This window comes from Mus pahari, chromosome 2 (genome assembly GCF_900095145.1).
Source record: "Mus pahari chromosome 2, PAHARI_EIJ_v1.1, whole genome shotgun sequence".
NCBI classification, from domain to species: domain Eukaryota; kingdom Metazoa; phylum Chordata; class Mammalia; order Rodentia; family Muridae; genus Mus; species Mus pahari.
Window position 1 is genome coordinate 18,305,019 of NC_034591.1, and position 14,324 is coordinate 18,319,342.

Sequence of the window (14,324 nt, forward strand, 5' to 3'; positions counted from 1 at the left end):
ATATATATATATATATATAAGTATACTTACTCCACAGAAGCTCTCATTAACACGTGTTCTGCTTTGTCCCACAGTGATAACATTCAGCAGTACCTGATGACCAATAGTGTACCAGAGGCAGCCTCTCTCCTGGTGACCATGACAGAACTGGACATCCAGCTTCAGGAGTCATCCTGTACTCATCTTCTTAGTTTCATGAGAGCCACAGTTAAATTCTGGCATAAAATTCTCAAGGACAAGCTTACCAGGCAGGAAATGTCTCATGTTAACTGCTTTCTGAGGAGTATTTGGTAATGTAATGGATCATATGAAACACTGTTTCTTTTCTCTTACAGTGATTTTGAAGAGATTTTAGCACAGCTTCATTGGCCATTCATCTCACACACCCAGTCTCAAACTGTTGGCGTGAGCCGGCCTGCCAGTACCCCTGAGGTGTATGCTAACCTGGAGACCCTGTTTTGTCAGCTGTTGAAACTACAGGCCTCGTATCTTTGTTGGAGTGGAAACTTATTAACACTTCCCCCGCCAGTAGATCTGTGGTTAGTGAGCAGCACATGCTGGGCTTGTGACAGAGTGGCAGAGGGCGTGAGGCACAGGATCAGCCTCCACAGCAGGGGAGAAAGGTTTCCAAGTGGCCATGTAGCCAAAGTGAGGGTCCTGGGTTTGACTTGACATGTAACTGCCTATTGGAAATTATATATTAGCTTTAAAAAATGAATTGTCTGGAAGTGGCAGAGCTGTAAAACAGAGTTTTAAGATAAATAACTGCCTTAGCCTGTGTTCTGTTGCTGTGAAGAGACACCATGACCATGGCAACTCTAATAAGGGAAAACATTTCATTGAGGTTGGCTTAGTTTCAGAGGTTCGGTCCATTATTGTCCTGGTGGGAAGCATGGTGGCATGCAGGCCGACATGGTACTGGAGAGGTACCTGAGAGTTGTACATCCGGACTGGCAGCCAGAAGGAAGAGAGACACAGGGCCTGGCTTGAGCATTTGAAACCCCAAAGTCTACTCCCAGTGACAGACTTTCTCCAACCAGGTCACAGCCCCTAACAGTGTCACTTCCTAAGGGCAAGCCTGTGGGCGCCATTCTTATCCCAAGCAGCTGACCCATGTTGGCACTGCCCACAGGTCCTTTAGGGCAGGAAAACCGGTCAGCAGTGGGAAGATCCTGGGTAAAGCAGTACTGAAGAAGTGGTTACGTCACTTGATTTCCTGAATACTGATTGATTCTAAAGACACTTTATGTTGTCGTTGGTTGTTTATTTCATGAGTATGTGTGTTTTGCCTATTTGTGTGTCTGTGCACCACCATGCCTTGTGCTTGTGGAGGTCAGAAGCAGGCACCAGATCCCTGATCCTTTAGTAAGAATGATGGTGAGCCAACACGTGGGTGCTGGGGATTGGACCAGAATCCTCTGCAAGAGCAACAAATATTCTTAACTTGTCATCTCTCCAGCCCTATAACACCTTTTTAGTGAATCCAGATTCAGTATAAAGTTACATTTTGCATTATTTGTATTAAACCTTTTGCTAAGCAGTATTACATTTGTTGACATTTTTATTGTGTGTGTTCTTGTGCATATAAATATGATTTTGATTCTTTTTCCTTGACTTGCCTGTGTCAGAGATGAGTTATTAACTGAGCCAAAACAACTCCCAGAAAAATACTGTCTTCCTGCCTCCCCTCCTGTGATCCTGCCCATGCAGGTCATGCTGGTTCCCCTTCAGAAGAGATTCAGGTATCACTTCAGAGGCAGCCGGCAGACCAACGTCATCAGCAAGGTGCGCCTTCCCAGAGCGCGGGTGCTCCACTTGCTCTACACTTCCGTGTTTTTGCTTTTGAGACAGGGTCCAAGGAGAACTCCTGCTGCCCTCAGACTTACGCGCCCTCTGCATCTGCCTCCCAAGTGCTGGGATTATGCTACAGTGTCCATTTTACCCTGAGTTTTCATTAATAGTGAACGTTACCTAAGCCTGGACATTTACATGTTTAGCTTAAAGACCTGTCTCTATTCACGTTTCCGTTTTCCCTTCTGGGTTGCTGCCTAATAGCTGCTCTTTGTAGATGTGACTGGGGCTTAGCCCGACAGGCTGCCTGGCTCCGCACTGTCTTTGGGACATCATCACATTTGCATTTGTGTGTGCAGGCTTTATAGCCGATCGATGCACAGGCTTCACTGTACAGACCACCCCTGCAGAGAGAGAAACAGAAAGAAAGAGAAGTGAGTTCCATAGGAGAGAGCAAGGACTGTTGAGTACAGGTGCCAGTGCCACAGTGACTCATAGCTACAGAGGACGTCATGGCAGGAAGTGATGGAATAAGTATTTTAAAGGAAATCATTTTTTTAAAACTTTTTTATTATATATTTTCTTCATTTACATTTCAAATGCTATCCCGAATGTCCCCTAGAACTGAGGTATCTCATCAGCATAGCCTGCCAGTGTTTTTCTGTAATTATAATCTACTAGGATGTTGGTACTGTCTTTATTCTTAATGTTAGCTGTAGCCAATGCAGTGTATGGAGCTGGGTTCACTAAGAATTCTGAATTATGAGCACGGTCACAGCAGGTATTACACAGGTCATACAAATGAATTTAGTGGCAGTAGATTCCTGTTTGTGCTGTATGGGTCTTCTGTTTTGCATAGAGTGTTATTGAAAGAGCAGAATCCTGTACTCAGTAGTCAATGAGGCAAAGCATAAACTGAGCATTAGAAAGGCAGAAACATGATTTAGTATAAGAAAATTCTGGGTTGTGTTGGCTCAGTTTGAAAGTGTGATCCTAATGAATTTAGTACCCTGTCATGGAGACAGCCATGAGATTAGATGCAGCCCTTGTTTATATCCCCAACATTTAGGACACATGGGGATTTGCCAGCCAGTGCTGGGGATTGAACGGAGGCCTTGCGTGTGCGAGGCAAGTGCTCTATCACTGAATTATAGCCTCAGCCTACTATATGGTTTTAAGTTGTCGTCTAGAAAATTTTTTGAAATGCTTGCAGAATCCTTTCTAAAGACAACTTAAAGTGCTGTATGTGGGGCAGGTGGCATGGCCCAGTAGGTGAAGCCACATACTTGCAAACCTGCCAGCTTGAGTTTGATCCCCAGGACTCACATGGTGGCGACAAGGGAAAAGTAACTCCCAAAGGGTGTCATCTGATTGGCGCCCGTGCACAGTGGCACTTGTACACCCACACAAACACATTCATTCAAACATGTGGACACACAGAGCAAAGTGTAAGAAATGTGAATGCTTTGTGCCTGTTTCCTTTAGGTAGTTAGACCCATTTTAAGGCTTAGGTATATTTGTAATTAGACCAGTTGACTTTTCTTTTTCCTTACTTTACCTTTTAAAAAGAGAAAGCAGAAAAAAAAAATGTTTAAAAACCATTTGTAGCTCAGTGTAGGCAGAGCGCTTGTGCAGCTCACATGGAGCCCAGGTTGGTCCCCAGCACCACATAAGTCACGGGTGATGGTGCATATTTGAAATCCTAGCACTCGGGAAGTAGAGACAAGAAGACGCAAAGTTCATTACCCTCAGTTACAAGAGGCTTTGAGGCTAGCGTGGGCTACGTGAGATCCTATCTCAGAACCTCCTTTTTTGGAATGCTATTTCAAAAAACAATGTAAAAGTATCAGTTGTTTGTAATGCCTGATCATGCTAGGTTTGGAGGGCTTTGCAAAGTTTATTTTTCGTTTTCTGTGTAGGTCAGGAACAGTCTGTGGGAGTTGGCTTTCTCCCTCCACCATGTGGATTCCAGGGATCAAGCTCAGGTTGTCAGGCTTGCTGGCAGGTGTCTTTACCCATCAGATGGCCCGCCCTGCTGGCATGGCTTTTTTCTGCTTGTTTAGTTTTGCTCTGGAATCGGGGCTTTGTGTGTGCTGGGCAGATGCTTGTTCTTAAGTGTGAGAGAGACTTTTCTTCATTGTTGTTCTTATGCCCTCGCTTCCTCTTTTAGTGATGCTGGGATTAAAACAGGCTTTGTGTAGCTAAGCAGGTGTTATACCAGGAAGCCACACCTAATCCCAATGTGGTATTTTAAATTATGAGTTTGACTTAAGCCACAATATTGGAATTTGTTGTGGAAGTATATTGGTAAACATTTGATTATGAAGTCTTTTGTGAGTTTGAAGTGCGGGGTAAGAATTATTTTCTTACATATAGGAAGTGCATTTAATTAGAAGTTCCCATCACCATAGAATAAATAAAGAATTGAAACCATTTTCCCTTCCCCTTAGCCTGAATGGTACTTGGCTCAGGTACTTATGTGGATTGGAAACCATACTCAGTTTCTGGACGAGAAGATTCAGCCAATATTGGACAAAGTGGGCTCTGCAGTAAATGCAAGGGTAAGAGGCTGAGCCTATGCCTTTCGGCTTCCTTGGTGTCCCCTGGGCACAATCCCCCATGCCCGCACCTTTCTTTCAGCTTGAGTTTTCCCGTGGCCTCGTGATGCTCATTCTTGAGAAGCTGGCGTCTGATATCCCTTGCCTGCTCTATGATGACAGCCTCTTCTGTCATCTGGTGGATGAGGTGCTGTTGTTTGAAAGGGAGCTGCACAGTGTTCATGGCTATCCCAGCACGTTTGCCAGCTGCATGCACATTCTGTCGGAGGAGACCTGTTTCCAGAGATGGCTGACTGTGGAGAGAAAGTGTAAGTGCTCATGTGGCTGTGGAGCGGGGAGGGCTCTCTGGGGGGGGGGGGTAGTTTGTTTTTGTTGTTGTTTTCTTGGTTGCTTTTTGTTTTTGTTTTTACACAGGGTCTCACTGTGTAGCCTTAGCTGACCTGGAACTCTCTGTATAAACCAAGTTGGCTTCAAACTCATTGAGATCCACTTGCCTTTGCCTCTCAAATGCTAGGATTAAGGGTATGTACCACCACTGCCTGGCAATGTCTGTTTTTGGTGTGTAAAGTTTCAGAGTTTTGATTTTCTTACAGCTCTGAGTAAGAACTCTAGGTGCCTAAATCTTTCCTGGGCAGGATCTACTGAATTACCTTCAAAGACAACCTCCTTTCCACAAGACTTCAGTTTGTTTTGTTTTTTGTTTTTTGTTTTTTGTTTTTAATTACAGTCTACATGTTGGGATATCAAACCAGTAGAAGATAGTGCTGTTTTGTAGATTTTTGCCATACACAGTTTCTACTCTTGGTTGGGTATTTTCAGATGTGCCACTTCTAGTCAGCATAACAATAAGGTATCTTATTTAACTCTGAAGTAGATATTTAAAGTATAGTGTGATTAGTTAGTGGGAGATTGCAAATTTATTTTGTATGAAAAACATAGTTCCTAAAAAAAAGTATGAGTTGATAATTGAAGGATGAAATAACTCCTTAACTGATCCTTCTTTCTTTGTGTTAGTTGCTCTCCAAAAAATGGACTCAATGCTTTCGTCAGAGGCCGCCTGGGTATCTCAGTATAAAGACATCACTGATGTGGATGAAATGAAGGTTCCAGACTGTGCGGAAGTCTTTATGACCCTGCTTTTGGTTATAACTGGTAAGCCCTGGCCTTTTAACATACAGTGCTAATTTAGTATTATTTTTTTTTTAAATATTCATTTATTTAAGTACACTGTAGCTGTCCTCAGACACCCCAGAAGAGGGAGTCAGATCTTGTTACAGATGGTTGTGAGCCACCATGTGGTTGCTGGGATTTGAACTCCAGACCTTCGGAAGAGCAGTCGGGTGCTCTTACCCACTGAGCCATCTCACCAGCCCTAGAATTAATTTTTTAAGCTGGGCATGGGGGTACACACTTGTAATCCTAGCTTGTGAGGTAGAAGCAGGAGGATTGAACTCAAGGCCAGTCTCAGCTCCAAAGCAAGTTTGACGTCAGCCTGGGATATATGAGACCCTGTCTCAGAAAACCAAAACAAATGAGTGAAGAAACAACAAAGTAATTGCAGTGAGTGGACCTGGAGAGATTGCTCAGCGGGTGCGAGCACTTGCTGGTCTTACAGAAGACCTAGTCAGCTCCCATTTCTAACCTGTGAGTGTCCAGTGATCTCTTGGCCTCCTCAGGCACCTGGCATGCATGTACATCAAAATAAGCCTTAAACAGTAGTGTGTTTCACATGTACCTATTTTTTTTAGTAGTTAATAAAAACTGGTATAGTAACTTAATGTTGTTTCTACAGTAATAAAAATCTGTGAGAGTAGCCTCACTTTTGATTGAGCCAGGTGTGGTAACATACACCTTTAATCCCGGCATTCTGGAAGTCCTGACATATCTGTGTAATTTCTTAAGAGTTTGATCATAGGGGGCTGGAGAGATGGCTTAGTGGTTAAGAGCATTGATGACTGTTCTTCCAAAGGTCCTGAGTTCAATTCCCAGCAACCACATGGTGGCTCACAACCACCTGTAATGGGATCTGATGCCCTCTTCTGGTGTGTCTAAAGAGAGCAATGGTGTACTCATATAAAAAAAAAAAAAAAATAAAAAAAAAAAAAAAAAAAAAAAAAAAGAGTTTGATCATAAAGGCAGTAAAGCTGGGCTTTAGGGAAAACCAGCCGCCATGGTGAGTTCCCTTCATGAATTGTTTACTCTCTCCACAGACAGGTATAAAAATCTCCCCACAGCCTCCCGGAAGCTGCAGTTCCTGGAGCTACAGAAGGACCTAGTAGATGATTTCAGGATCCGGTTAACGCAGGTGATGAAGGAGGAGACGAGAGCGGCCCTGGGCTTTCGGTACTGTGCGATTCTCAATGCCGGGAACTATATCTCAGCAGTGCTGGCTGACTGGGCTGACAATGTTGTGAGTTAATGTGCTTTTATAGGAAATAATGTATTAGTGCCTTGGTCTCCTTTAGCCTTTCAAATGTTGACTTTGCTGCAAGCCAAAAATTTACATGTTAGACAGAAAGCATAGTGATGCCAAATGTAGGAGATGTGAGTAAAGGTCTAAACCAGTTGAATATATACTAATAGTCTAATGACTTACTCTTAGGAGGGTTGGAGGGGTCGCTCAGGGGAGCATCTGAACATCCACACCAGCGAGGGCCTGAGTTTGATCCTCAGGACCAAAGGAAGAAAGGAAGGAAGGGAGGGACGGAGGGAGGGACAGAGGGAGCGAGAGAGAGAGAGAGAGAGAGAGAGAGAGAGAGAGAGAGAGAGAGAGAGAGAGAGAGAGAGAGAGAGAAGAGAGAGAAGCAGAAAGAGAGGGAGAAGGTGAGGAAAAAGAGGGAGAGGGAGAGGGAGGGAGAAAGAAAAGAGGAAAAGGAGAAAGCAGGCAGGCAGGCGGGTGAGCAGTGCAGCCTGTGCTCCAGCACGTGGGGTGTGGACTGGCAGTCTGAGATCATTCTCGTGACATTGTGCATTCCAGGCCAGCCTGGGTTACATGAGATCCTACTTCAAATCAAGCAAAACAAAAGGGAAGGAAGGAAAGTAAACAAAGACAGACGGACAGACAGACTTTCCTGAATAACTGTATAGGATGAACCATTTTTCTCTTCCAACTTTGTACTCTGGAAATAATAGTATGCTAAATGCCACCACAGAAAGTAATTATTTTACAGTGAGGTTAAAATCAATACATTTAAGTTGGTGGTACAGCTCAGTGGTGGGGCATGGTAGAAAGCCCTAGATTTATTACCCAGCACTGCAAAGAAAAATGAAGTCCAGGGCTTGACTTTTTACAAAATATCTTCAAAACAGGACTGTCCTAGTTCCTGTTGCTGTGATAAAACACTGTGCCCAGAAGTAGCTTGCCATCTGGGGAGGCAGGACCCGAGCTCAAGGCAGGAACCTGGAGGCAGGAGCTGATGCAGAAGTCATGGATGGCTGCTGCTTACTGGCTTGGTCCCCGTGGCTTTCTCAGACTGCTTTTTACAGTACTCAGAACCCACAAAGGGGCTGGCCCTGCCATGTTAATCAATAATTAAGAAACTGCACTACAGGCTTGCCCATAGGCCCATCTGATGAGTGCATTATGCAACTGTCAATTGTTTTTGTTTTTTAAGATTTTTAAATTTTATATGTATGACTGTTTTGCATGCATGTTCAGTGTGCAGTGCCCACAGAGGCTAAAAGATCCCCTGAAACTGGAGTTAAGGAGGGTTGTAAGCCACCATGTGGGTGCTGGGCACTGAACTTGGATCCTCTGAAGGAACAGTTAGAGCTCTTCACTCCCTTGTGTTGTCGTAACCTCTCTGCTGCAGCTAACTTGATTTTTTAAAAGTGTATCTCACATACCATATTTAATGATAAGTATTTTAGATAAGAATTCGGTATTTGTATGTGTGTGTGCATGCGTGGGTGTTTACACACAGAGACCAGAGGTTAATATTGGATTTTATTCTTCTCCCTTTCCAACTTAGTTTTGGAGGCAGTCTTTTGGTGAACCTGGAAATTGTCTTTTTGGCTAGACTGGCAGGCTATTAAACCCTGGGATCAAACCAGCTTTGCCTCCCAGTGCTATAATTATAGGTGCACACCGTCACGTTGGGTGCTTTATGTTTGTGTGACAGGGAATTTACCCACTGATCCATTTCCCCAGCCCAAGAAATACTTAAAAAAATCAAAACAAAAGAAAGCATAGCCACAATTACATTGAAAAAAAAACTAATGTCTCATTTTGCAAAGTGTATTTAAAGTAAGTATGACTGGCAGTGGTGGTGTCCACCTGTAACTGCAGCTCTCCAGGGCTATCTTTCCCCTCTCCTTGAAGAGTATATGTGTCTTATCCAGTGTTCTGTTGCTTTGGAGATACACCATAGCCAAGGCAACTCTTATAAGAGAAAGCATTTAATTGGGGGCCTGCTTTCTACAGTTTCAGGGGCTTAGTCCATTATCATGACAGGATCCTGGCAGGATGGGCAGGCACTGAACAGTAACAGCGAGCTACATCTCAATCCACAGGCGGGGGTGGGGGAGGGAGAACAGAGAGAGACAGAGACACACAGAGAGATAGAGACACAGAGATAGAGAGAGACAGAGACAGACAGACAGACAGACAGGGCATAGCATGGGCTTTTGAAACTTCAAAGCCTACCCCTAGTGACACTCCTCTTCCAACAAGGCCACACCCACTCTAATAAGTACGGCCAAAAACAAAACCTTAACTGGGTGGGGGGACTATAGTTTAGTGTGATACTTGAGTACTCGCCCAGTATATGAAGAGGCTGTATGTTCATTTCCCACCAAAAAAAAAAAAAAAAGAAAGAAAGAAAGAATTTACTCGAAATATGTGTGCATAATATTAATATCATTTGCTGGAAGAAGGAAAAACAGTGACTTAGTGAATATAATGCAGAGTACATTGCCTAGTGTGTTCATCTTATAAAGCCGCATATAGCTATTCAATATAGAGTGCAATGCCTAGTGTGTTCATCTTATAAAGCCAGCCAGCTTGTAGTTGTTTGCTTTGTGCTTTTGTGTTGTGTTTGACTTTCAGGGAGTACTTGGTTTTCAGCTCCGCTGACCCGCTCTGCTAAGACTTTTCACACATGAAGCAGATGGCCATTCTTTTGCCAGATGGTTCAGTGAGAGGCTCATGCCAGGATAGAGTTTTAGTGTTAATGAATTCCTTGTAGAACATCATGGCTGTGTGGTGCTACTGTCTGTTAACGAGGATGAGTGAGTTAGCTATTCTCTACTGTGGAAGATTAGAATCTGTTGCTGAGACCAAGAAAAAGAGCAGAAGGAAGGGCTGACTGTGACTGTGTGGCTCTGACTGTGACTGTGACTGTGGCTGTGGCTCTGACTGTGACCGTGATTGTGTGGCTATGATTGTGACTGTGACTGTGGCTGTGACTGTGACCGTGATTGTGTGGCTATGATTGTGACTGTGGCTGTGGCTGTGACCGTGATTGTGTGGCTATGATGGTGACTGTGGCTGTGGCTGTGACCATGATTGTGTGGCTATGACGGTGACTGTGACTGTGGCTGTGACCATGATTGTGTGGCTACGATGGTGGCTTTGACTGACTGTGGCTGTGACTGTATCTCTTGATATGACTGTGGCTGTGGCCATGGCTGTGACGACTATGTGGCTGTTACTATGACTGTGTGGCTCTGATTGATTGTGTCTGTCTCTGGCTGTTACTGTAATTATGGCTTTGGTGTGTCTCTGTCTGTGACTGTGTGGCTGTGACTGTGACTGTGACTGTGACTGTAGCTGTGTCTCTGGCTGTAACTATCACTGTGTCTGTGTCTCTGGCTGTGACTGTGACTGTGGCCATGAATGAGACAGTGACTGTGTGGCTGTGACTGTGTGACTGACTGTGTGACTGTGGCTGTGACTGTGGCTGTGTGGCTGTGACTGTGTGACTGTGACTGTGTGACTGTGGCTGTGACTGTGTGACTATGGCTGTGACTGTGACTGTAGCTGTGTCTCTGGCTGTGACTATCACTGTGTCTGTGTCTCTGGCTGTGTCTGTGTCTCTGGCTATGACTGTGACTGTAGCTGTGTCTCTGGCTGTGACTGTATGGATGTGACTGGGTGACTGACTGTGTGGCTGTGACTGTGGCTGTGACTCTGTGACTGCAGCTGTGACTGTGTGGCTGTGACTATGTGACTGTGTGACTGTGGCTGTGGCTGTGACTGTGTGACAGTGACTGTGGCTGTGACTCTGTGACTGCGGCTGTGACTGTGTGGCTGTGGCTGTGACTATGTGACTGTGTGACTGTGTGGCTGTGACTGTGACTGTGTGACTGTGGCTGTGACTGTAGCTGTGACTGTGTGACTGTGTGATTGTGTGACTGTGTGACTGTGGCTGTGACTATGTGACTGTGTGACTGTGACTGTGTGACTGTGGCTGTGGCTGTGACTGTGTGACTGTGTGACTGTGTGACTNTGGCTGTGACTGTGTGACTGTGGCTGTGACTGTGTGGCTGTGACTGGACTGTGGCTGTGACTATGTGACTGTGTGACTGTGTGACTGTGTGACTGTGGCTGTGACTGTGACTGTGTGACTGTGACTGTGTGGCTGTGGCTGTGACTATGTGACTGTGTGGCTGTGGCTGTGACTGTGGCTGTGACTGTGGCTGTGGCTGTGACAATGTGACTATGTGACTGTGGCTGTGACTGTGACTGTGTGGCTGTGTGACTGTGGCTGTGACTCTGTGACTGTGTGACTGTGGCTGTGGCTGTGACTATGTGACTGTGTGGCTGTGACTGTGACTGTGTGACTGTGGCTGTGACTGTGTGACTGTGTGACTCTGTGGCTGTGGCTGTGACTGTGGCTGTGACTATGTGACTGTGTGAATGTGTGACTGTGGCTGTGACTATGTGACTATGTGACTGTGGCTGTGACTGTGTGACTGTGGCTGTGACTGTGTGGCTGTGGCTGTGACTGTGTGACTGTGGCTGTGACTGTGTGGCTGTGGCTGTGGCTGTGGCTGTGACTGTGGCTGTGACTGTGTGACAGTGACTGTGGCTGTGACTCTGTGACTGCGGCTGTGACTGTGTGGCTGTGGCTGTGACTGTGACTGTGGCTGTAACTGTGTGACAGTGACTGTGGCTGTGACTCCGTGACTGCGGCTGTGACTGTGTGGCTGTGGCTGTGACTGTGACTGTGGCTGTGACTATGTGACTGTGTGACTGTGGCTGTGGCTGTGACTGTGACTATGTGACTGTGTGACTGTGTGACTGTGGCTGTGACTGTGGCTGTGACTGTGTGACTGTGTGACTGTGGCTATGTGACTGTGTGACTGTGGCTGTGACTGTGACTGTGACTGTATGGCTGTGACTGTGGCTGTGACTGTGTGACTCTGGCTGTGACTGTGACTGTGTGGCTGTGACTGTGGCTGTGACTATTTGACTGTGTGACTGTGGCTGTGACTGTGGCTGTGACTGTGACTGTGTGGCTGTGACTATGTGACTGTGGCTGTGACTGTGACTGTGGCTGTGACTGTGTGACTGTGTGGCTGTGGCTGTGTGGCTGTGTGACTGTGGCTGTGACTGTGTGGCTGTGACTGTGACTGTGGCTGTGACTCTGTGACTGTGTGACTGTGGCTGTGACTCTGTGACTGTGTGACTGTGTGGCTGTGGCTGTGACTGTGTGACTGTGGCTGTGGCTGTGACTATGTGACTGTGTGACTGTGTGACTGTGACTGTGGCTGTGACTGTGTGACTGTGGCTGTGGCTGTGACTATGTGACTGTGTGGCTGTGACTGTGTGACTGTGGCTGTGGCTGTGTGACTGTGGCTGTGACTGTGTGGCTGTGACTGTGACTGTGGCTGTGACTCTGTGACTGTGTGACTGTGGCTGTGACTGTGGCTGTGACTGTGACTGTGGCTGTGACTATGTGACTGTGTGGCTGTGACTGTGGCTGTGACTGTGTGGCTGTGGCTGTGGCTGTGACTATGTGACTGTGTGGCTGTGACTGTGTGACTGGCTGTGACTATGTGACTGTGTGACTGTGACTATGGCTGTGACTATGTGACTGTGTGACTGTGTGACTGTGGCTGTGACTGGCTGTGACTATGTGACTGTGTGACTGTGACTGTGGCTGTGACTATGTGACTGTGTGACTGTGGCTGTGACTGTGTGGCTGTGGCTGTGACTGTGACTGTGATTATGTGACTGTGTGACTGTGACTATGGCTGTGACTATGTGACTGTGTGACTGTGGCTGTGACTTTGGCTGTGACTATGTGACTGTGTGACTGTGTGACTATGTGACTGTGTGACTGTGGCTGTGGCTGTGACTGTGTGACTGTGTGACTGTGGCTGTGACTGTGGCTGTGACTGTGTGACAGTGACTGTGGCTGTGACTCTGTGACTGTGGCTGTGACTGTGGCTGTGACGGTGTGGCTGTGACTATGTGACTGTGTGACTGTGTCTATGGCTGTGACTATGTGACTGTGTGACTGTGGCTGTGACTATGTGACTGTGTGACTGTGGCTGTGACTGTGGCTGTGGCTGTGACTGTGTGACAGTGACTCTGGCTGTGACTCTGTGACTGCGGCTGTGACTGTGTGGCTGTGGCTGTGAATGTGGCTGTGACTATGTGACTGTGTGGCTGTGACTGTGGCTGTGGCTGTGACTGTGTGGCTGTGACTGTGACTGTGGCTGTGACTATGTGACTATGTGACTATGTGGCTGTGGCTGTGACTGTGTGACTGTGGCTGTGGCTGTGACTATGTGACTGTGTGGCTGTGACTGTGTGACTGTGGCTGTGACTGTGTGAATGTGGCTGTGGCTGTGACTGTGTGGCTGTGACTGTGGCTGTGGCTGTGACTATGTGACTATGTGGCTGTGGCTGTGACTGTGTGACTGTGGCTGTGGCTGTGACTATGTGACTGTGTGGCTGTGACTGTGACTGTGGCTGTGACTGTGTGAATGTGGCTGTGGCTGTGACTGTGACTGTGGCTGTGACTGTGTGACTGCGGCTGTGGCTGTGACCGTACTAACTGGGTCCTGGCCTTGATGGTGCTGATTTGTCTTCACACCAAGTCTTCCAGCCATCCTCACAGTGTTTCATCAAAGGTCTGTTCTCGCCAAGTCTAGAAGCAGAGAAGAGGACGGCAGCTTGCCTTCCTGTGTTTCTGATTGGCTGTTGATAACCATTTGTTGTTGGGCCATGCCACTCCTGAAATGTTCAACCTCTCAGAATTTTCTTTCTAGTTGTCTGACAGAACTCCAGTTCTGCAGTCGGCGATAAGTGCAGGCAGGTGTGTGTAATGAATGGACTGGGATGCCCACTCCACAGGTTATTTCTGGTTGCATTCTGATATATCAGGTTTCTGATAGCCTTCAGTCTGTGTCTAGAAAAACTGAATACTTAAAGGAGCAGGCTCACTAGCAGAAAAATACAGTATCACAAATAAAAACTACTGCAGCGAGAAAAAGAAGCTGGCAGGGGAAGCACACCCCTGGCTTCTATGCAGTGGGGGCACAAGCAAAGGGGTGCCACACCTTCAAGGTCAGCTCCATCTGCAGAGGTCCAGGCCAGCCGAGACTACACAGTACCACAGAAAAGAGTGCACAGCAATCACATGGGAGGCTGACGCAGGCTGGCCATGGGTGCAAAGCTACATTGAACTAATTATTTGATGCCAGCCTTAACTACACAGCAAGATCCAGGCTCCAACGAAAACAGAACCCTCACACATCAAAACCCAACCCAAACCAAAGCAACAGACCTGCTCTGTGCAGGCAGAGCTTCAAACCCCTGGCTATGGCTGGTGGTGACATAGCTGCTGCAGTTTCTGAGGGAGGCAGCCTGGCAGCTCTTTTTTTTTTTTTTTTTTTTTTTTTTTTTTTTTTAATTTATTTATTTATTATAAGTAGCATCACAGTTTTAGTGAGGGTGCACAGGAAAACATGCACTCTTTTTGTTCAGTATTCATTAGCATATGCTTTTCTTTGATTTTTTTT

The 14,324-nt window shown here is 46.3% G+C and overlaps 1 protein-coding gene across 1 annotated transcript in view; it reads left to right on the top strand.

Annotated features, from left to right (window-relative positions):
* The window catches only part of Rint1 (RAD50 interactor 1), a 37,179-nt gene that overhangs the window by 17,379 nt on the left and 5,476 nt on the right, over nt 1-14,324 (top strand). Inside the window, exons 5-11 of the mRNA XM_021190826.2 lie at nt 75-248; nt 336-485; nt 1,629-1,785; nt 4,242-4,352; nt 4,432-4,657; nt 5,364-5,501; nt 6,560-6,759. Of these exons, the coding sequence (XP_021046485.1) occupies nt 75-248; nt 336-485; nt 1,629-1,785; nt 4,242-4,352; nt 4,432-4,657; nt 5,364-5,501; nt 6,560-6,759 (1,156 nt within the window). The remainder of the gene's footprint in view (nt 1-74; nt 249-335; nt 486-1,628; nt 1,786-4,241; nt 4,353-4,431; nt 4,658-5,363; nt 5,502-6,559; nt 6,760-14,324) is intronic.